We start from the raw sequence: 24,259 nt of genomic DNA on the forward strand, positions 1-24,259 counted from the left end.
GTAAATAAATTCCAGTGTTTAAAAGCAGAGCAAATGCTTAATTTTTTTTATTAATTCTAAGGGGGGACAAATGCACCCTCTTACACCCTTCTGCGGGACTTATGATAAATGTGTCAAAAATCTTGTATAATTACTACATTTAAGGAATAATATTATTGTAATTATAAATTAAGGATTCGATTTTCTATTAACAGGGTGTCTATTCATCAAACTTTCTAAAATTCCCTGAGAACTCTCTAATTTTTAAAATCACAAGTAAATGAAGAAAATTTGTAAATGCATATTTTTTATTTCTTTTTATTGTATGTGCTTTCTAATGCTTTTTCTATCCATACGATTGTGCAAAGTTATCAAGAGTGCAGTTTTCCTAGCATTTAATATTTATTAATTATAAAATTAATCTGGACAATAATAAAGTATGATATATCATTATCTAAAGTATGATATATATTATCTAAACGCTAAAAATATATACGATAATGTAAGATAAAAATAATTTGTGTAAACTTCTTAAGAAATACTAATTTATTTAAATTATTTATTGAATAAATAAAGAGTACTAATTTAAATATTACCTATTCAAAAATTGAACAATTTTCTATGAAACATATATAAGAGATCTTGCTACTGAAAATAGATTGTCAATAAAAAATCACATAAAATTTTAATAAAAATTTAAATACTGCAAATGGATATGTTAGACATATGTTTCTCAAGTGCTGAATAAAAATAAGATATCAAAGGGGCAATTTTTTAAAAATTCTCTGAATGCCAATTAAATTTCACGAGAATGCTCTGATTTTTCAAGGTTTTAAAGGTAGAACAAAATAATTCCGTGGAGGATACCAAATTTTCAAGGTTTTTCCTGGGGATATATCCTGATTAAGCAGTCGACCTCTAAAACTTAAACTATTACTACTATATACTATTTGTTGGACGATGAAATAAAAGTATCAGAAGTGAATGTAATTGAAAAAAATTTGTTAACTGGATTGATTGTACATTAATAATCTGTAATATAAAATAATAATTTAAAAAGGCTCCCAAAATTATGAAATATCTTTTATCATATTTAAATCACAGGTTTCACTGCAAAGACTAATAGATTAATGTGTTCCTAGGTGAAGATTTGGTTCCAAAATCGACGCATGAAGTGGCGAAACAGCAAGGAGCGAGAGCTGCTGGCAACCGGCGGTTCGCGCGAACAGACGTTACCGAACAAGAATAATCCCAATCCGGATCTGAGCGACGCCGATGGGGATAGGCCGAGGATGGATCTGAGCGACGTGAGTCCGCTCACGAGTCCTCAAAGGCCCGAGGAACAAACGGAGAACGAAGAGGACGAAGAGATCAACGTCACGTGATAAAGCACACCGCTGTACCCAGCATTCTGAAGTAGCGATAGCTCATAATCATTTGTGAACCGAGATTACCGGCTGGACCAAAAGAAAAATTTTAAATAAAATGCAGATTCGGTAGGCATTTGACAAAATTAAAGTATCTATAAATTCAGAGTTTAAATTTTTCATTTTTACTATGTGTATATTATTGCAGTTTCAATACCGATTATATATTACCGAGATGAAAGCAGATACATCTCTTCTTAATCTCTTTTTGAATCAGTATTACAGCACGGATTTATTTTACGTCGATAATTATGCAAAATATTGATCAAGTTGAAGACAGTTAATTGTTAAATTTAATCGTACATGTTTTCAGCTGGCCAATTTTTACGACTATATTTGCAGATGATTGGATTATTGCAGAGTGTTTTAAATTCCTTGTACGAAAAGAATGCGACTTTACATTAATATATTTCGTCTCATTTAATTCTTAAATTTTCAGTGACGAATCTTCAATTATCTCTAATGGTCATTGTCTTCAACATTTTTTTTCATCTTATATTACTTGTGGTTTATTCTTCGATAGCAGCATGTGTTGTTGGTCCTGAGTAAAAGGATACGACGAATGATGTATTATATTGTAATTAGCGATGGATGTACCTTCAAGGAGTCTTCTATAAGCCATTGTATAAGGTTGTATTAGACGTAACGTTACGATTCCGGAAATATGTACCTAAGTCTCTATTCATAGACCGTGATCGCGCGGCCAAATCCAAATGTAATTACATTCATTGTGATTCAATATAATCTATGTAATATATTGAAATAAAACTGTCTATATGCTAAGTGATTTACACTTCTAATATCAATGTATAAATGAAATTCCAGGTCTAACTCATCGTTTCTTTCCATCCTTCCTTATCATCCTGATTCCGCAAATTTTAAAGGTAAATAATTTTCATTATGCTAGATTTTTGCAATTCTGAATAATTAATATATAGAAATTAAAGATATAAATTTGCTACATAAAAATTTATAATATATTTTTTAATTAATAAGATTTTCAATACATATTATTATTCTTTTGCTATATATTCGTTATATATGTATATAGTAAATATTGTGTATACATATTTATTCTATATACTTATGTATATTTAAGTGCATAAATCTTACAGCATATTAAATAAATGATAAAAAATTTAGTCTGTGTATAGTCACGTACATTCAACATTAAATGTGATAAATATAAATTTTTATTTTATGCTAATTATTTAATTCTGTGGTATATGTATAAACACCGAATGTTATATACGCAATGTATAGACATGTGCGCGATTCACATATATGCGCACACATATATGTATAACCAACGTAAAACGAAAATTTCTATTTATTACATTTATAACATTTTCGAGTGGATACATGACGTATGAATATAAAAGTAAAAGCTTTCATTTTTTTTTGTATTGTAAGATTTATGCACTTAAATAAATATATATATATATATAAGTATATAGAGTAATATTTACAATATTTATTATATACATATAGTGAATATATAGCAACAAGACTAAATATGATAGCAAAAAGATGAAATATTAAAATTCTTATTAATTGAATAATATGTAGATTCTTATGTAAATTGTAATTTGCATTTTACGTTGGTGAATGCAACATTTATACACACATAACATATATATTAATCAAATATATAATAAAAATTTCTGATTAATCATCCAAATTTCACATTTAGAGTTAAATGTAGTGAATATGAACTACTATTGTCTTCTTATTTCTGATATTATAAGAATGTGTACAATTTCGTACAAATACAGTTCTATTTCATAGAAATTTCTTTCAATAAGTGAATAGCAGTCTGCATATAATTTTGAATTGTTTTAGTTATTTTGAGCTTGCGGTTTCGACCATTCTACACTCAGGATAAGATGATCGTAACCATAGCCATCCAAAGTAGCGATCGCTCGTGCGGCATCGGCCCTGTGTTTGAAATGTACGTATGCGAAGCCCTTGCAGAGATTAGATAGCTTCTCCTTGGCAAGGAACTGTTTCACCACAGAACCGAAAGGCTTCACAAGCTCATCCAAATCAGCATCCGTCGTGCTCTGCGATAAATTGGAAATACGGATGGCGGTTGTATCGTCACGCCTCTGCATTTGCATCGAGTCACCGCGTTTGTTGCCGCCATCGCGCATGCCGGGTGGCACGTACTTGCCACCCTGTGGTTTGAGCTCGGCCATTGCACCGGGTACCCCAGTATTAACGAGAGGTTTCTTGTCATCCGGTACTTTTCCTAAAATAAAATAAAGATTTTCAACAATCAGCTTTACAATAAAAAATTATATATTCAATTCTATGTAATAATAAATTTAATTTAATTTTAGCGTTTTTCAGCCTAAAACAAATATGACTCACCACCAGCGAGAACAGTATCTTTGTAGGGACACTTGGACGTCCAATGATCACCATTGCAATTACGACACTTGACAACACCTTTATCGCCCATGCTCTTCAATTTGTCCAGGGAATCTTCTTCTACCTTGTTTTCTTCCTCTTTGCTAGATATGAACTGCATAAAGACATCTTCACCGATGACAGTAGTAGCTGGGTTGGGTCCCGGCCTGTCGTCGACGGAATCACCAAACTTTGCCCAATTTTTGCGTGCTGCGATCGTTTTCGATACTATACGCCGTTCTATTTTGTAAGTACGCACGACTTTGACTTTTTTGTTGTCTTGATTGTATTTGTACTCGGTAAGGATTTTGAAACCATTTTCATAGACTTCTGATGGTGCAGGCAACGCTCCTCCTTCTTCCTCGACTTCATCAGCCCAGCTGGACTTTATCTCGGATTGTGCAACTGGCATCTCTGTAAGTTATATAATATTATACATTTAAGTGCATGTTTAAGTGTTATTCTTAAGGGCAAAATAAATGTGTGTGCAATATGTATAAACATCAAATTTTGAAATATTAAGATTCTGATTATTTTTCTCTATAAATATGTTGAACATTTTATTTAAATATAAATCTCAATTAATTGTTTGTCAAAATGTTTTTGTTTATTTAAACAACAGAATTAAAATAAGTGTTTAAATAAAAAAAACTTTAAATTTCAAACTTTTACCTATTAATAAAAAAATTAATATTTAAAGCTAATTGTGATTAAAATATTCATTGTAACACATTTATTTTAGAAAATCTTAATTTTAACTTTAGAAATGAAATCGTATTGATGTTTTACACATTGAATATTTCACATTCATAACACCTACATAAGTACTAATTATACTTAACCCGTTAAAGACCTGTCAGTCATCTTATTTTTATAATAAATGAAACACTATTAGAGCCAGAAAATGTACACAAATGCTGAAACAAATTAGATATAAAATTATACAGTACTATATTTGCAATATATTAAAAAAAATATTAATGTATTTCATCTGTCATATTTTTTTAATAGATAAGCTCTACTGAGCTAATTTAATACTAATTACTAACAAATGCAATAATTTTTTCCAGAATTGATAAAAATATTTCTTTTTTCAAAAAGGCTCTATCTCTCTTTATGAAATCTCTATAAAGTAAGGATATAATCTAACCTATAATATGATGCATATCAGCAATTTAAAAAATCCTAGAAATTACGATTTATATTCGATTTTAATCATTGTTATTAATAAAAATTAAAAAATTGTGTGAACGAAAGAGCCAAGAAAAAGGGAAAACATAAATTTTGTCGACACAGCTGACTACAGGTAGATTTGACACGAGAAACACAAAGATGAACAAAACATCACTTCGAGGAAAGAAATTTTGACACCGAACGCCTTACCGTAAAATCACGTTCGCAGCAAACAGGCTCAATACAGAATCACAATGAAATAAACGAAATAAAGCGTAAACTATCGATGACAATCGTATGTCTACACATCCATGTGGAATGATGCAGAAATCAAGATGGAAGAAGGCGATGCCTCCTCTCTCTTGCGAATCCTCGAACACTGCTGTCACAATAAAACACACCGGGATTTAAATACCCTAGAATTCCGATAACCAATAGGAGAATGATTATTTTATTAATTATTATTATTATTATTTATTAATAACTTATAATTTATTTGTAATTATTAATATTTATTTATTATTTATTTATAATTTTATTAATGTATTTGTTTAGTGACAATCGTATCACTAACCAAAAAATTTTAGGAAAGAAGTTCTGCTATTGGGTATCCATGAATGTCACCAGATTCAACATATGTTGGGACTCGAGATCTGGTAAGGTGGAAAAGTTGGCGACACTGCCAGCCGCCGCGAGATCGTAATGGCGACGTTTAGCGCGTTGTCGGGTCCGTCGTGAGTGAAAAAATAATGTTTCGTAAAACAATATTCGGTTTGCACACGAGGCGACGACCGAGCAAGTGAGCACGTAACATTTTGACGGGTAGTTTTGACAGGACATCACTAATCGAGCGCCCGCCAACATGGACCAGGCTCCTGCAGGTGAGCACGCTGTCGCGAGGTTCGCCGATTCCGGTCCCTGCGCGCTCTCCGTACACACACACACTCACACACACACACACACACATATATATACTACACACCATACGCACACCATAGATATACATATACGCACACTTTTTCGCGTCCTGTTCTCACGCGTTCGCCCTGAGTATATTAATCCTTTTTATTTGCATCTTATAATTTTATTTAAATTGTGGAGCAGAGGAATATAATGTATACATCTAGGTATATGTTTAGTATATGAATTCTCTTCTATTAGGTTACATGTAAGTTATACAAATTCTACATTCATTGAATTTTAAATGAGCATGTGCAGGAGTTAATAAAGAGATTTCTTATAATTTATACAATGGCCTTTGCCTGTATGCTATGGGAGTCCATGTAAGTGGACATAATCACAATTTATTCTTGTATTGAAATACATAAATATCTATTTTTGTTCACAGTAATTGTATACTACAGTTTTATGTATATTTATATATATATAAAACATATATATTCTACTATTTTATTTTGCTAATTTTAAGAATGGTTAATTAATTATTTTATTAATAGAAAGTGTGTGTTTAAGCATGAATGTATGATTTTCTGTAGGACCACAAAGTAACACAAAGTATAAAATAAATTCATTACATTAGTTGTGTTTAATAAATAATAGATTCTAATTCTTCATTAGATTTGGATTTCTAATTCTTGTTGTTTTTACTTATAACATCCAGACACAGAGTTACGGAACATCATAGACAAACTGGCACAGTTTGTCGCTCGCAATGGACCAGAGTTCGAGCAGATGACAAAAAACAAGCAGAAGGACAACCCGAAGTTTGGTTTCCTGTTTGGGGGGGAGCACTTCAACTACTATCAATACAAAGTGACTACAGAACAAGCCAGTAAGTGGGATATACCCCCTTAACAGCTACAGTGTGATTGAGAAGCATAAGAAAATGGTTATACTTAATACAACGAACAAAGGAATGACTTTAATAAATGATACAAGGTCTCTGATTTCATCATTGCAAACGTACAAAATGTATTCGTCGAAAACAGTCTTTCTTTCAAGATTTTGGGATTGCTATTTATTAAGCAGAATGCTTTTATGCTAAAAACATCTTGCATTCTTTGGCAATGGCAATTTTGCGAAGATATAGTTTTAAGATTCTCTTGCTGGAGTTTATCTAATACGGAGTACATTGTCGATGCATCGTTTCAATCTATGTGGAAAATACGATCCACTGTACAAAATAGTGTATACCCTATAATACCCTCGTACAAAATATAGAAAAAGAAATTAAAGAAAGGAAAAAAAAGAGTATAGTGCTCCCAAAAGACTTACCGCATTTTCTGATACTATTCTCGTGTAAATGCCCAAGAATTTTCTTATATGCATCGGTAGAAGATAAGACTCGGCAGAAAAAAAAAATCGAGCTATCTGTATACACATTTTTCAAATATCGATTGAAAAGGACTCAAGCATCTCACAATAATCTACCGTCATTCGTTTACAGTTTTAAAGCAAAAAGGAATAAATCCAATGCAAAATGCAGACCCACGTTTAAACGTTTCGCAGCAGCAGCAAACAGCCGCAAACGCCGTCTCGCAGCCACTGAATAACGTCAATCTTGCGTCCGGTCTGAGTACACAAAACAATGGCATAAACCCGGTGGTCGGGATCGGAAGTCAGGGCGGTCCCGTTTTGCCTGGACAGATCGGAGGGCCGGGAAATGCAGGGCCGCCAATCGGACCGGTTTCTGGCGCCATGGGAGGTGTGAATCCGCCGATCGCCGGAGTCGCGCAAGCAGTTAACATCGCGGGTCCACCCGCGTGGCTGCAGAATGAGTTGGCGAATCTACAATCGCAGCAGACGACGTTGCAGGAACAAGTTAGACAATCAGAACAGAATTTGGCTGCGCAGCACGCTGCATTGATGGCGCAGCAGCAGGGAAGAGTAGAGGACGCAGTGAGGCAGGCACAGGAACAGGCTCTGCAAAATAGTGCGCAAAATACGAACACAGATCTGGCTGCGTTTGACACGGTGCTACAACCGATCATCGATAGTTGCACGAAGGATAGCATAAGTGCAGGAAAAGCCTGGATACTTCAAAATTCACTTACTCCACAAAGCAATCAAGTTGTCGCAGATCATTTGTTGAAAAAGTATGTATAGGCATATACGTAATTTGTATATAATATATATATGATTTTTTATTTATATTTAAATATTTTTTTCAGAGTAATTCAAGGGACGACTTTTAGTCATAAACTACATATTATTTACCTAGTAAATGACGTCTTACATCATTGGTTAGTATAAATATATGTGTATCATATATATGATATATCCCCACAAACCAATTAATCAATTGTCATTATTGTTTACAAATGTATTATTTTAATTCCCATATGTCTATAGTTACGATAAATTTCCCCAAAAATTTCTATAGTTTCTTCAAGTGGCTTGAAAATTTTAATTGCTTTCAATTCCTAAAATTTTCCAATTATTTCAATTTATTTGTATTAATTTATAGTTTCAATTTTATAATATTAAGTGATAATATATCATAAATTAAAATAACACATCGTCACATACACAAGATATTTAATTGGAAACTTCTTCAGTGCAAGAAAAAAGTCTATGGATTTGCGAAAAGCGATGGAAAGTGTTGTTGTTCCCATGTTCTGTAACACTTCGCTAGCAGCATCCGAGGAACAACTTAATAAACTGAATAAACTGTTGAGTTTGTGGGAGTCAAAGAATAATTATTTCGACGAAGGGATTATAGATAAGTTGAAAAAACCGAGCGCGTCTTGGTCGGAGTACCAGGCTAATTTGGTAGCGCAACATGCCACTGCGATTACTCCAATTACAGCGTCGACGAAACAGACGTTCGATAATTATCAGGCGCAGCATCAAGCGTTTGTCACTCACGCACTGAGACAAATTCAGAATATCGAGCAACAAAAGATGGCAATAGATCAGCAACTGAAAGCACCGCCGCCGCCGCCGCCACCTCTGGTATAGCACCCTTTTCGTATTTCTACTAAAATATTTTTTTTCGTATATTTATCGAAATCTCATCTGTTTAGAATCAGCAGAACTTGTCGATACCACCTAGTCATTCTGGTCCTCCCGGTACGATGGCCACAGACGTGAATTTCAGTCAACCACCACCAGGTTGGGGCGTTCCGCCATCGAACGAACCGCCGCCATTCAGCAACGTGCCCCTACCGGATTTTTCGAAGCCACCACCAGGTTTTGGACCGCCACCTGTTATTCACGAACCCTCTGTAGAGGATTTGATGCCTAGTATGCCTTATTTCGAGCTTCCAGCTGGTTTGATGGTACCTCTGATAAAACTAGAAGATGGTGAATATAAACCATTGGATCCGGATGCGATAAGACTTCCACCACCGGCTCCGCCGAATGATCGTTTAGTTGCAGCTGTGGAAGCGTTTTACGCGCCTCCAAATCATGATTCCCCTAGAGATAGGTAAAGATATATATATATATATATATATATATATATATATCTTATATATTTTATATATCTTATATATTTTATATATCTTATATATTTTATACATATATTTAAATACATATGTATAATGATATATATATATATATATATATATATATATATATATATATATATATATATATATCATTATACATATGTATTTAAATATAGTTTGAAAAGGTAAATGTAACCGAGAAAAAGACATATATATTGTATATATATAAAATATAATTTGTTATATATTTTTATTTTCTATAAATGAAGTTTCTGATTATATTTGCAGTGACGGATGGGAGAAATTAGGTTTATACGAATATTACAAAGCGAAAAATGCTGCTCGCAAGCGCAAGGAAGAGGATATTGTCGCCGGGATTAGACAGAAATCCAAATCTCCTTCGCCAATTTTACGGCCGAGATCCAAGAGCCCTAGTCCGCCAAAGAAACGCTACAGGAGTAAGTCGCGCAGTAGATCGCGTTCGCGATCACGAGGCAGAAGTAGATCGAGATCGCCTGCGGCTAATCACAGGCGCAACAGTCGTAACAGCAATCACATTAATAGAAGTCGAAGGAGGAGGAACAGTAATAAAGATCGTAGCCCCGAAAGAAGAATGGATCGACAGGATAGAAGTCCAACTCCTCCTAGTTTTCTGTGAGTATAACATGTGATGATTTCCTTATATTTTATTTATCTTTTATCACAGCAATGTAAATGAGATAAGGAATGTTTTCTTTGTATATCTATCTTTTATCTGTCCTTTTATACGATTCTTGTTATTAAATGTAAATTAATTGTATATTAATTGTACATAAAATTTCGTTCAGTGGTTCCACCTATAGCAAAGCTCCGCAAGAGATCAGTCTTGACGAAAGCAATAAAGGACATCAATTGCTCAAGAAGATGGGTTGGGGTGGTGCGGGTCTTGGTGCTAATGAGCAGGGTATTGAGGCACCTATTTCCGGGGGCGAAATTCGCGATAAAAACGATCAATATAAAGGAGTCGGTATCAATTTGAATGATCCATACGAAACCTTCCGGAAAAACAAAGGCCAGGCATTTATTACCAGAATGAAAGCCAGGGCAGAGGAACGAGCCGAGGAAAGAGGGGACCGTGATTGAGCGTGATTCGATGAAATGCGGAGTTTGAACGTTCGCGGTGCTCTGGGAATGAAAATATATCTTGAGAGATTTAAAGACAAATCCTATGATGAAAGTTCATTCACAGTTCCAGAAGCATTTACGCGAATCGTCTATGAGAATTGACTTCGAAGATCGATATAAAATCGATTTTCTCTATTCTGTGATTTTCCTCTTAATTCTCATTCTTATTCCAGTGAAAAATGTCACGCGCTCTATTTCTCGTTTGTTTTCTCGCTCTAATCTGGTTCTGTAATTAGTGAGAAAATAATGAAAAAGAATATGAGAATTATCTTAGTTTATAGGAAAACAACTGAATAGCGGAAAACCTAGAAAAGAGGAAATCGATCGCACTTTTTTTGACATCGGAGCAGTTGTTTTTTTATTAAGCCTGAATCCCCATTGCGCTTGTCATTGATTTTTGAATAATCAATAGATGGACGCTGATTGTTTTACGCTGAAACCACATTGGTTGTTAGTTTTATTAGCAGCTATACAATTTGAATGCCACCTAGGCAATACTTATGAATTTTACATGAGGCAAAATTGTACATTTTTGATGTAGAATTACAGATATAATTAGAGTTTATTTCAAATTAATGTCATCCGTACATAATGAATTAAATATTGAGTCTGTTATAAGTATAAAGATATTTGGTACAAAAGATTATGTGAAGATTCAAAGGATTCAAGCGCGCAACGTCAACGTCTGTCGGCTAAATCTTGGATCCAGGTTGACAATTTAACCACGTTTCGCGCGTAACAATTTAATTTCGTTCCATTTTTACATATTGCAGGATGCTACGTAACTTAAACGTAAAATGCAAGTTGTTGCGTGCCGTCGTCGCATGGACTTGAGAAACATGTGAGATAAGAATACTTGTATTTAATAAGTTAACAAATGATTATATTGGATACACGACGATAGCTCAAAAATAAATGCTGTACATTTATTACGAAAGCGAATGCGAACATTCGCCATCGTTACTCCTCCACACTCGTCTTCTTTGTACTAAATATATTCTTATCAAGAATCTAAACGGTTATCAAAATTTCATAAAAACTTCTCTACACTCGTTATTTTTAACGATAAACCCTACATGCATAATATGAAATAATTTTACATTCAAGATATATCGTCGTATATTTTATTTTCAACTTGTTTCTCTTTCTATAATCTCTTATTTTATATAAGTTGTTTTCTTACATTTTATATAAATTGTCTTTTTTTTTTTTTTACTTTTATATATTATGTTAAGCCGATTTGTTAAAAATCTGCAAACATAATTGCATAATTTCTTCTTATCCTTGTAAAATTAGTGTTATGACAATTAATCTTTATGTGTAAAATTCATATCTAAATTATGATCTAATTTATATAATGCAACAGCAAGCAAAAATTTTATTAATCATTGCATGTCATTTGAATGAAACAGTGAAATCGATCTTTTCGATCTTACTTAGATTATTGCGCTATGTATTGACAAATTAATTAATATTCTTTTATTTCAATCTTACACGTGCGCGCGATAATGAGATATTTTAATTAAAATACAAATTTAGGTAAGAAATAAGTTAATGAGAGCTAGATGCAAAAAGCTTGTTTTAAAGATCTTTAATTCAAAAGTTTGTTGCGCTTAATTTCTGCGCCTGGCTCTTATATTGGCTCATCTATGAATTTGTATTTATATATATCAGAACTTTTTTATTTTATGCATACATATATTATATTTTAATTATGTATTATTTAATAAGGCGCGAGAGACAAGAAACTGTTCTATACTCGAAGCGAGAAAGTCACGTGGCGGAATAGAATTGTTCTTCGATCCCGGTTGCCACACAGATCTCTCCTTATCGTGCGTCACGTGCGTGCATGTGAATTGAAAGAATGAAGGAAAAAACGGAGAGGAGCTTCATTTAACTGGCTACGAACTGATCCGGGTGCAATCGCTCGCCTTCTTGAACTCCCCCAGCGACAGCTGATATCGAAACCGACTAAAACCGACGACGAACCGGTTCTTCGTGACGATAGCGATGGAACGGCCGAGACGCAAACAAAGCCGGACGATGATCGGACCATTCTTGCATATCCAGCATCTCTGTTCACAATTCACGCGCGATTCTTTTCGTCGTAGCGCGTGATTTCTCACCAGACACGATCGATCGCGCAAAAACTGCGTAGAATGTTAACCCGTGCTCTGACCTGTTATTTACGCTTACCCGGAACGTCTCGCAATTATTCCCGCGAGCAAAAACGTATCTTTCACGAAAGTAAATGAGCGAAAGTGATATCGCACTTTCGCGAGCTTACGTAGAGATTAGAGTATCACGAGAAAATGAAGTTTATGTCGGAAGATTAGTCGCTTTACACAAAAATACATTCTAATTATCGTAGCTCGAGATTGGTTTTCTTGTACAGTAGATTAATGGAAAGCAATATCTGTATTTTTTACTTTTTAATGTTAAACGTTTTCGAAACTAGAACTTAGCAAGAATTTGCAAAAAATGAGATTACTTAGAAAGATTAATTGAGAAATGAGATTTCATTTGTTAAATATTTTTAATATTTATATAAATTTATATATAATATAAATTTATAAAATATATGATTTTTAATATGTATTTATAAAATATATATATATATATATATATATATATATATAATATATTATAAATGTTTAACAAACAAATAATATATATAATATTAATTAATATTATTTGTTTTTGTTAATTATTTATTATATATAATTCTATTATCAATTCTATAATCTGAAAGTTAATTAATCTTTTTAATTGATGTTCGAGGTATTTTATTTAACGAAAACTGATTTGCACGTGTCATCGTGGAATATATTAACGATGTCTTTCACATGTTTTATGTCAACGTACTCGATGATACGTGCGTGTGTTATACTGTGTATACATATATGTATGTAAATGCATGTTGGCTGATTTGCAACATCATTGATATGATTGAATGAATCGAAGGGGATAAGGGGGAGAAGATGCGGTCATATTTCGCGAGACGAATCAAGCTCATGAGATTCCGAAATTCCAAAGAAATTCCACGCTTTTGCCACATCCGATGCGAATCGTTATCAGCTGATCAGTCGCTACTTGGTTTACATTCGTGAACGGAACGTGCACGCATATATATGTATATATACGTGCGTGGACACTCGTGCGATTCGTCGAAGCACGTTCGGTGTAAACGTGACGCCGGGCACGAACAAAAATACGCGGGTCCGATAAAAAGATAAGCCGATTACGTCGACGGTTTGGCGAGCGGATGCACTGATGTAAACATTATATTCTTGGAACGCGCTGCAGCTTCGCGTACAATCAAGCTTGCGTCGTTCATAGAAAAGAACGGGAAAAATCATAGTGTCGCTAAAAAGCACCAAGACGCACCCCTAACAGCACACATATCCCGAAGACGTTCAGAGAACATTCTGAGGATGTTCGAATGTCCTCTGGATATCTCTGGATATCCTCAGAATGTCTTTCGGATATGGTGTGCTATTAGGGATGTATATATATATATATATATATATATATATATATATATATATATATATATATACACATACTGCGATGATAAAAGCTATCAGAGCTTGATGGCGCAATATATATCTTTTGAAAGGGCAGCGTTTTTTCTCCGCCATTTCTTTTTTTCCCTCTTTTCCCTCGGATGTTAGAAAACATTATTATATATGTACACTTGTTATATCTTGTTTCAGATTGTTAATATGATACGATAATAGTTACGACAAATAATGGTTTGTAAAAAAAAACTTACAGAAAGGAGAAGAGAGAAAAAAAGAAGAGTCGAGAGTGTCTAGGATCGCATGATAGCTCTTCAAGATAGATCAGTACACGCGACGCAAATTGACATTTCTAAAAGGGGTTCGAACTGCCCCCTCTGACCTTTCGGCGTGCATCATTAATGAAGTAAATATCTAATTTTATGGTGTACATTAATACGCGATACAACAGCGGTGGTACCGTTTATCGTTGACTATTTATGGCACTGCGCAAGAATGCAATTTCTCACGGAAAGACCTAATCTTTGCGACCTCCAAAGCGAACGTAATGTGACAATGTTATATAAACAATAGTCTTGTATGAAGTTGACACGCCCAATAATTTTTTTGTTTAATCAATATATAAAAGTCTAATTCTTTTAATGGAGATATAAAAAGCTTTCTTGGAGATAGGAGCTATTTTTTTAAAGATTAAAATTTAAATTTTGCCGAATGAAGATTATTACTTATTTAATGATTAAATGTTTATTTAATTAATGGAAATTTTGCAATATCAGAGGGAATTGAACGACAGTACAACAACATAAAATGAGGTATGATTTTGAATAGTCTTTTTAATGTAATATTAGATGCTAATTGTGTGTGCTTTTGTGTGTTTTCCAGATTTGTTAAATAAATAATATCGGCAAATATCACCTACTCGCAATGAGCCTACTTTCGAAAACTAAATCGCATTCTGCTACCAGTGACCTCGTATATAACTGTCACGTAAAAACCGGATCTCTCGTACTCGAAACGCGTATTTAGGACGGAAGTGTAAGTCTGGCGACAATTTTAAGTGGTCACGGCTCTTGCTCCCTTTTATGGACTATGTCGTAAGCATGCGATGATCTACAACTTGGTATGAATGCTCTACTTTACTTATCCTTTATTTCTTAATATTTAAATTTTAGCGAAACGTTATAAGTTTTCGTAAATTTCATTCAGAAAAAAAGAATAATTTCGAATTTATATGAATCAAAGTGTAAGAATTTCATTTTTTTTAAATATAATTTTATATAATAAAATTAAAAGATTATCATCTCTTTGCGAAATTTTAATTAAAAGTAAAATTAGAATATTACAAATTTAATCGAAGATATGTACAATTTTTGTTTGTTACATTTCTCAAAAGATATTTTAATCGTGAAGAGATTAAGCATGTATCATTTATCTTCATCCTGTTATTTAATAATTACATATATGCGTTGCTCCGTTTTGTACCGCATATTTTGCGCTTAATTATATCAGAGTAACGTGGTTATTATCGTCGTTAATTGCGATAATCGTTGTTAATTGTGCGACCTGGATGCTTTTCAAGACACGCCCGTTGCATCGCGAAAATTTTCCTGGGAAGAATTCGAATTGTGCGTTCGTTCGCATTAAGATTTAATTTCTTCTTGGAAAAGAGAGGCTGATGTGCCAGAGAAAATTTTACAATTATTGTCTTCACATTTAAAAAAAACGTAGTAATATAAATGCCAAGATATAACTGAAGTTCATTCTTTTATTATTATTTTACTTCTTTCAAATCTTGGCGAGCATATTTCTTTTGAAATTTCCTACATTCTTCAGAAATATGGAATTTATATATATATATATATATATATATAGAAAGGAGGAATTTGCGATCGCGTGGGGAAGGAAATTGAGGAGAGGAGTGTCAGAGAGAGGTGCGAGGCAGGAGACGAGAAAAGGAGGGAAAGGCCGACGAGGAAGGTGAGTCGGGGAGAATGTTTAACCGCGTTACATTCCACGTGATCGGGAGAAGGGCACGCCTCGGCCGTGCGGAGTCACGCGCGCGACCACGCGTTTGCCCTTCCTGACACGTGCACGCAATGTGCGGCGGCCGCGACTCTATATTCCGCACGACGCGACGCGACGCGACGCAACGGCGACATCGTCACCGGTGCGGTTTATTGCGCAAATTGCGGCACGCTGCGAAACCGCGCCGCGCCACGCCGCTTGCATAATACGGGAAAGTAGGTGGAAAATAGTCCGGCCTCGTCGTCTGTTTTCCATCCATGCGCTTGCTTGCACGCGCGTGCAACGAGACCGCGGTCGCGAGGAAACGCTAAATATCTTAAATCGATCGATCGAGCCCGAGGTGCGACTCGAATTATTTTTTTAGTCAGCTTTTCCGATTTATTCTCTACTTTTTCTTAAATGACAAAGGAGATTAATTATTAATATATGTATATATATATATATATATATATATATATATATATATATATATATATATAATACAATCTCGTCAATTAAATTCTTGAAGGGAGAGAAAAATATCCTTTGGATATTTCATAGACACTTTCCTTTGAACATTAAAATTTTTAACAAATTTATTTATTTATGGGCAACTTTAACGTCATTACTTTTCCCAGGCATTACGTGACTAAAAGAGATCTATTTAAATCATGCGAGTGAAACTCTCCCGGACCGCGCGTAATAAATATTTCTTCCGCCAGCTTCTCTCTCACATTTTTTCCGCTTTCTGTCACCGCGTCGGAATACAATGCAGGTGTCTAACGAGGACACCGATACGCAATGAGCGTAATGATAGCGTTTCGTACCTGTCGCATTGAGCGTGCGCACGCGAACAAAGCGAACGAGCGTCTGGAATCGTGCCTTGTTCTACCAATGAGATCGACACAAATTCCGATGCCGGATGAAGGGAGAGGACGACGGAGGGAAGCATATCCGTTCGCGGCTGCTGCATTTATCCACGAACAGCACACTTTTGCCCTCGAATAAATTTATCCCTCCGAGATATGTAGCTTATAAAGTAATAGCGTGCATAGAGAGAATTTTATCTGAAAAATTTTACACTGCAAATTGTGGTAATCGTGGCACAGTATTGGAAGAATTTTATAGGAGTTTCTCTGATTGAATATTTACCCCAATAAAAATATTAATATCTATCACAATAAGATATAAAATATGTTGGATTAATATTTTTTTATCATGGTGTAAATTTTAATCAAAGAAATTCTTATATAAAATTCTTCCAATACCATATATTGTTCCACGATTTTCAGGGTAAATTCTAAAAGAAAATTCTCTCCGTGTATAAACTATACGCGTATATGAATTGTGACATCTTTTTTTATCGTCATTATTAGAGATACTCTATGCATGATTATTTTTTATTAATGAAAAAATTTAATTGGATACATACACAGTTCGAAAAAATATTTATAGAGTTTAAGGTTTCACAAATATATATATGATCATATCAAGTCACTTGGATAGAATTTTCATATTTCATACATATCAGGTTCCACACGATTGAATAACTCACCTGCAGCAGCGAGATTAAAATTGGATGGAAATTAAAAGTAAGTCGATGAAAAGAAGGATCGCGCGTGCGACCGCGATAGTTGTAAATAGCACGTGCGGCTTTTTCGAAAGCTGCTGCGTGAGATCGTGATGAAGCACACACAATTGAACTAGAAAGCGTCGGTATTTCACCGGGATTATGTAAATCCTTCGTATCATTCTCGTTGGAGGATGGTCATTTTAAAGGTGATGCGATGGATAATCGTGCGCGAAAGAATCGCGTTATATCACTCGTTATGTCACTCATTTTCTCGTATAAATAGTTTGATTTTTCCTCCTGAAAGATCTGACGAACTGAATACATATCTAATATAATATATATTTAATAATACATTTTTATCGCTCTGCAATATTTTAATTTTTATTAACTACTTTTTTAGAAAGTCAGTGAAAAAGTATCGCGTTGCAAGTAAAAAAAATAGGAAAAATATACATATTTTCTTTGTTAGATGATTTTTACGTGATATTTAAAATTAAATTATTAGCATAAATAAATATAATGTATATATATGCGTGTCCGCTCTAGATAAGTACGTGATGCAATCGGATGCAACGCTCCTGTCGAGACGTGCAACGTTTTCTTTCGCGGCAATTCTGCGAATTCATTCCTTTCCTTCTTAGCACGTCTAAAAATAGTCTCGCGAGAATTAGCATATCCGCTGAATTAATTATGCGATCGTGTGCTCTCTCCCTCACACACGATCGCCGAATCAGCAGCGAATTTGAGAACCGACGACGGATTTAGCTCGGGAATTTGATATAAATGGAAAGAGGTAATCTCACACACACACACACACACAAACACACACACACACACAGTCGTGACAAAGTAAATGGATAGATAGAAACGAATTTGACGTATGCGGGCGAAGTACGAGCGTAATAATGCAAGCGCGAAAATAGCCGCACTTTAATATCTTATGCACGCAAAGAAAATAAACACGATTCGCGACAACTCCTATTATTATTTTTAATTCTGGTTTCATTATTAGCACGTCCACTTTTGATTTATGCGCTGACAAATAGACGACCTTTCCGGTACGGTAGGTCTATATTGTCTGTATAAACGCTATCTCTTCGAGAAAAGATACATATATGCAATTGCCTATAAATATCATCTGAATATTATATATACATAATCAATTCGTGATATTTCTTGTAAAAGATTTTTATTTATTTTTGCGATAATTTATAAAATTAAATTAATATAGACAATTGTCTATAGACATTTAAACTTCTTTACAATTGTTTATTGCCACGTAAAATGAGAATTTTTCGTCTGAACGCGACGATCGTCTAAACCAAAGTTATATCCTCGTTGGATTTAATTCTCTGCAGTTGAGGATCTGCAGTTCCGGATCCTACTTACAAGACGAGCCAATTTAAATTCCTTGGACAGGATTTTCTCCTACGACCGGAATAAAATTATGTGCTATTTAAACGTTGTCGTCTCGGGCTACGTGACTTTTTAACTTAAAAACAAATAGGAATGCACGGCAATAAATATCAACGTGCCTTTAAATCGCAATAGTCCCTGGCGATTCTTTCGACAGGCCATTAAAAAATGATACTTGAATCGGTAACAATATTTAAATTATAATTAAGCCAATATATTCTGGAACAATATTTTATTAAAAACATTTTTAGTCTTACGTATAGCAAGATTTTTAATTATAATAAAAAAATTACTATTGCTTTAAACTTTTTATTTTCGTTCGCAATGGAATACATGCAGAGACAGATAACTATACATTATCTATTGAACATATTAGGGAGACATTATGCCTTCGTCAATTATCGCACCTTGTAAAACCGTCCGTCCGTTCGTTTGTCCTTGGTAAATTAGAACATTCGTTCGCGCTCGGCACGTGTATAATTATAGAGTTCGCTCGTCAACGACGACCACGACGATCTCTTCTCGTTCTGGTATCTCGATTCCCTTGTAAGGAGATACTCCAGTCGTTATAAATTTCTCTCCTCTTTCCGTGATGAGATGCATCTTTCTTTCGCTTCGCCGTCATACTTGAACCTGAACTAAAATCTCACCCAGAAAGCAATCGAGTTTCCTCACCACCTCCGTCACCAGCTCCGGGACGTAGGCGACGCCGACCCTTTTTTCACTTCAATTGAATTTCTCACGCCAGAAATAGTCGGCCGCGTGGGTGTGACATGCACGTGCTGCGCGCAAACTTAGAGCGTATCGTCATATTTATATCCGAGCGGATCAATCGTTCTTTCAGAGAAACGTGTCGTGTTACGTTATAAGATGCCTGCAGACGTCATGCTTCCTGAAAAATAGCGGAAACTGAGAAGGATTCGTTTCTTTCATCTCTTAAACGTTAGCGATGCGATTTTCTTCAGCGCGATCTGTCAAAAATCTTACTCGAAGATCTGTCAAAATTAATATTACATTAAAATTAAATATTAAACACAAGTATTTTAAGAACGCGGAATATATGTATATATAAAATTAAAATAACACAAAACAAGGTGTATAAAAATGTAAATATATATAAACGTTACGTTACAAGATGCCTGCAGACGTCATGCTTCCTGAAAAACAGCGGAGGCTGAGGATTCGTTTCTCTCTACTCTCAAACATTAGCGATGCGATTTATTCTTCAGTGGCGATCTGTCAAAAATTTTACTCCAAGGTCGAGATCTGTCAAAATTAATATTATAGTAAACAAGTATTAAGAATGAGGAATATATAAAACGAAAATAACGCAAGGTCTATAAAAATGTAAATATAAAAATATATAAAAAAATATGCAGACAAACAACTTGTTAGTCGCTTAAGGATTATCAGCGTTAATCAAAATTTACATACGAGCAAAACAAACTTATTTAGGGGCAGTCCACACGCCATGCGATAATATAAGATATATAAATTATTTATTTTTATGTAAAATATTTTAAAGATTTTATCTCATTTCTAGGTGTATTGGAATCATCCTAAAGTGCGGTCTTGGCATTGAAAGTCAAAAGAAAAGTGCCTGTCTCGAACCATACAATAGAAAAACGCGATCCTAAAACTCTTCGGTCGAGGGAAGTGGAAGGAAAAAATAGGAGAGCGACGTTTTAATTCGGAGCATAATCGGCTTGCGCGCGATTAAAGCGGTAAGTACAATACATATATACAATGCATACGCGGCGTTCGAAAGGAGTAGCCGCGCATAGTTTGCGACGAGAAAGGGAACCGACGACCGGCGGCAAAGTCGAGAAAGAGAGGAGAAGGGATGCAGCGGCGAGCGCGTGACGGGACACGTGACCGAGAGCACACGGTGCTCGCGTGACCGGCCTCGTGACGTCACGCGCACGTGTCGCATAGCGTGGCGATTGCCGCGGGGGACATCCCACTCCGAACCGAGTACGGGGCTCACCTTCCTTACGTCTCTTTGCCTTCCACCGATGTGCCTTGTACCTTGATACAGTAGCGTCTCAACTTCCCTACTTCGCCCGCTCGACGATCGCAAGACTTTCACCTGGAAAGCTGATATTTTTCTTTCCTTTTCGTTCCTTTTTTTCCTCTCTTTTTTTTGCTGGAGTTGCACCTTACATCGCATTTGCATCATCGGTTAGTGTTACGTTGCGACGACGCTCGCTACTTTAAGGCTCGACCGGGCACGACTTGAAAGCTACTTTAGACACTACTTGAAACTGGCATAACGTGTATTCGTTATTTATGCCTGTCGCGGTGTGTAATTTCCTTTCTACGAACTTATTTCAATATCCTTTGGACTAGTTGCCGATCGCGTTCTGTTGATTTAAAAAATTACATTCTTTCGTATTTTAATTATATGAATCTGTTAACTATTTGTTTGTATTTTTCGATCACTTTATATATATTTTGATTGAATTTTTATTTAATTTTTTAGAAAGAATACATATTAAAATTGTATTTTTTTTTAAATATTAGACATAATCTCTGATATACATATATGATAGCAATTAATCTTTGTTCTGGTGACTAAAATTCGTGATCTAAGATATACCAATCGACATTGAAAATCGATTTTCAATATTAGCTATATCAGAAAAAAGAACAAGTTGCAATGTTTGTTGTATACGACACAATATCATGGAACGTAAGACAATTTTAAACGCGGTATTAAAATTATATCACATATTTGATGTGCAATAATTTATTCGTGAAGAAAGATTTTTGATTCGTTAAATTTTTGGTAATTGCAACTAAAGAATATTAAATGAGAATTCGTGTCAATATCTCATCTGTACAATAATCTAAAATAATTTATAGATAATATACGGACAACTTTGCGGGCTTATTAAAAAATAACAAACGAGATTACGATCTAATAAATATGTAAATATTCACGTAAATGTGTGTTGTAATAATATGTCTCTTTTTATTTATTAATTTTATTTATTTATGTGATAAAAATATTTGTATAGATGTGCGATCTAGGTAGAAAATCATTCATCTTTTAATAGAAATGCACCTAGCGTGTTCTCCGTAGATGTACTTGAAAGATAAATTCAATGCAATTTTTCGCATTTCGCGCGTGTGCTTAATAGCGAACGCGATACTATGCTGAGTAATAATAATACTATATATATATATTAGCGAACGCGATACTACGATGAGTAATTCCTAGATACACATACTCCGGCATTATAAACATTGAGATCAGCATTGAGAATGTATTCAGAGAAGGAAAAAAACATTCTACAAAATCAATTCAACCCGAGAAAAAAAAACATTCGATTCTACTTTAATACAAAACTTTAATAAAAATGTAATTCTTCTTTCAACTTTGATCAATAATTCATAGAAATATCGCTAACAATTATGTATCTTGTATCATTATTATTTATATACTTGGATTTATGTGTGAATCATTCTAAATCATTTCTTAGATTAGACAAACACATCATAATATTAAAGCGTTTTTATCTTTGCGATAAGTTATGCTCTTCTTCCGGTGTTCTCCACTTATTTTTATACGATTCATCAATCAAAAATGATTAATTATTAGCGAGTAATCTTTTGCAGTCGCGCCGAATAAATTCGTCTTATCGTAAAATTTTTTTGCAATTTTGCGAAGTATGAAAAATTAATTTCAATGCTAATGAACTGTGCAACATTTTTTCTGCTGAAATATGTATATATATACATATATCTTTTTCTCTCAACGAGAGTCTATATGCATCGTGAGAACGATGCGACGTAGCATTTCTCAAGCCGTGTTTGTTTCCGTTTTGGCGGTTGTGTATGCGCGTGCATCACTAAAACTGTTTTCAGATGCCTTGTCATATCGTTCCGCGTACGTTTATCAACGCGTGATGTGTCAAGAACGGTCTTATCGCGGCCCCACGAATGCGCCGTCATCGCGAATTCATGCCGACGCACGTTCTAATCTTGTGATCCAGGTTTGTGGTTCGTAAATTTTTCCGCTCTAGAATTTTTAGGTAGAATATTCGTTCCATTTATATATATATATATAAAAGTCAATCCCCCTATTATTAACTTCGCTTTAAAAAATTCGCCAGTTCACTTTCCTAAAAATAAAGTTTGGTGAAAAAAAACTGGGAAAAAAATTTAAAATAAGTTAATTAACTCCAACTTTGCAGAAAAGCTTTACGCCAATATTAATCCCCTGTGTCATTAAAATTCGATGCTTTCCCATTATTGATTGCTATTTGCGAGATATACTCTTTTTCTTATATATATTTAGAAAAAGATCGATATGTGGGCAAATAATAATTCCCTCGATTCAAGACGAAAAATGCAGAATGCTTCACGATAATGCGAATAATGAGAATATTATATATTATATATTATATACATATTCTCATTATTATTCGCATTATCGCGAAATATTTTGTATATTTTATTTTGTTTTGTGTATCTTAAATATTTTGTATATAATACATATGACGAACTCGGACTTCTTTCTTTTCTTTAGGACTTCTTTCCTGTTTGACATACAATATAATTTTATTATTATACATTATAATTATTATTATTTCATATATACAGAGAGTTTTCTTTTAGAATTTACCCTGAAAATCATGGTAACCGTGGGACAATATGATATATTAGGTAAGAATTTTATAAGAATTTCTCTGATCGAATATTTTTAATCTTAATTGTGGTAGATATTAATATTAATATTTTTTATTGCGGAGTAAATATTAATCAGAGAAACTCTTATAAAATCCTTCCAATACCATATTGTCCCACGATTATCATGATTTTCAAGATAAATTCTAAGAGAAAATTGTGTCTGTGTGTAATTATAATTATTATGCAAAATTAATACCTAATCAAAACATCACATACCAATGCTCAAGCTCGTATGACAATAAAAACAATGATAAATTATTAAATTAAGGCCATGTGTAACGAGCAATACGATATTATTTTATTATTGAGAAGAAAATTCTTAATTTGAAATAATAATTATACAAACGTTTCGAGCTCTACTTGCTCCTCTTCAGTGCGCAAAAAAATAGTGATAATAAATAACGATAATAAATAAATACATAAAATTCTAATAAAAAATCCGCAATACATAGTCAATATAAGTTATATAGTTGAGTCATAGTT

The 24,259-nt window shown here is 34.1% G+C and overlaps 4 protein-coding genes and 2 long non-coding RNA genes across 9 annotated transcripts in view; 4 read left to right on the forward strand and 2 right to left on the reverse strand.

The window, feature by feature from the left end:
- Dbx (homeobox protein Dbx) overlaps nt 1-2,189 on the forward strand; it is a 41,295-nt gene extending 39,106 nt beyond the window's left edge. For both annotated transcript variants that reach the window (XM_029309848.2, XM_085483609.1), the window contains one exon: nt 1,122-2,189. In XM_029309848.2, coding sequence (XP_029165681.2) covers nt 1,122-1,364 — 243 coding nt within the window. In that variant the 3' untranslated portion in view covers nt 1,365-2,189. The remainder of the gene's footprint in view (nt 1-1,121) is intronic.
- Nucleotides 2,190-3,127: 938 nt separating this feature from the next.
- eIF3g1 (eukaryotic translation initiation factor 3 subunit g1) lies at nt 3,128-5,354 on the reverse strand. Of its 2 annotated transcripts, XM_029309840.2 has the most exons (4): nt 5,202-5,354; nt 4,661-4,735; nt 3,780-4,232; nt 3,128-3,657 (listed from the first exon to the last, which is right to left on the reverse strand). In XM_029309840.2, the coding sequence occupies exons 2-4, from the start codon at nt 4,680-4,682 to the stop codon at nt 3,245-3,247; spliced, it is 888 nt and encodes a 295-aa protein (XP_029165673.1). In that variant the 5' UTR covers nt 4,683-4,735; nt 5,202-5,354; the 3' UTR covers nt 3,128-3,244. The 2 variants fall into 2 exon arrangements, with proteins under 2 accessions (XP_029165673.1, XP_085339737.1); XM_085483611.1 differs by lacking the exon at nt 4,661-4,735.
- A 303-nt stretch (nt 5,355-5,657) lies between these two features.
- Nucleotides 5,658-11,583, forward strand: scaf6 (SR-related CTD associated factor 6). The gene is made up of 8 exons (XM_029309839.1): nt 5,658-5,872; nt 6,613-6,783; nt 7,399-8,047; nt 8,123-8,194; nt 8,510-8,906; nt 8,978-9,381; nt 9,692-10,057; nt 10,231-11,583. Exons 1-8 carry the CDS (start codon nt 5,854-5,856, stop codon nt 10,523-10,525), a joined length of 2,373 nt encoding a protein of 790 aa, XP_029165672.1. The 5' UTR covers nt 5,658-5,853; the 3' UTR covers nt 10,526-11,583.
- Nucleotides 11,584-13,252: 1,669 nt separating this feature from the next.
- LOC146722886 (uncharacterized) lies at nt 13,253-15,006 on the forward strand. Its single transcript, XR_014924892.1, has 2 exons — nt 13,253-14,900; nt 14,971-15,006. It is a non-coding gene; the product is annotated as an uncharacterized LOC146722886 (long non-coding RNA).
- A 4,377-nt stretch (nt 15,007-19,383) lies between these two features.
- LOC114936601 (uncharacterized) lies at nt 19,384-21,523 on the reverse strand. 2 transcript variants are annotated; one of them, XR_003820747.2, is made up of 3 exons: nt 21,069-21,523; nt 20,214-20,347; nt 19,384-19,973 (listed from the first exon to the last, which is right to left on the reverse strand). It is a non-coding gene; the product is annotated as an uncharacterized LOC114936601 (long non-coding RNA). The 2 variants fall into 2 exon arrangements; XR_003820746.2 differs by lacking the exon at nt 21,069-21,523 and adding an exon at nt 20,516-20,621.
- Nucleotides 20,620-24,259, forward strand: part of cwo (transcription factor cwo) — a 47,923-nt gene continuing 44,283 nt past the window's right edge. The window contains exon 1 of the mRNA XM_029309844.2: nt 20,620-20,805. The gene's annotated coding sequence lies outside the window, so the exon portion shown is untranslated. The remainder of the gene's footprint in view (nt 20,806-24,259) is intronic.

The sequence above is a fragment of the Nylanderia fulva genome, unplaced genomic scaffold (genome assembly GCF_048542155.1).
Source record: "Nylanderia fulva isolate GAGA-0341 unplaced genomic scaffold, ASM4854215v1 Scaffold26, whole genome shotgun sequence".
NCBI classification, from domain to species: domain Eukaryota; kingdom Metazoa; phylum Arthropoda; class Insecta; order Hymenoptera; family Formicidae; genus Nylanderia; species Nylanderia fulva.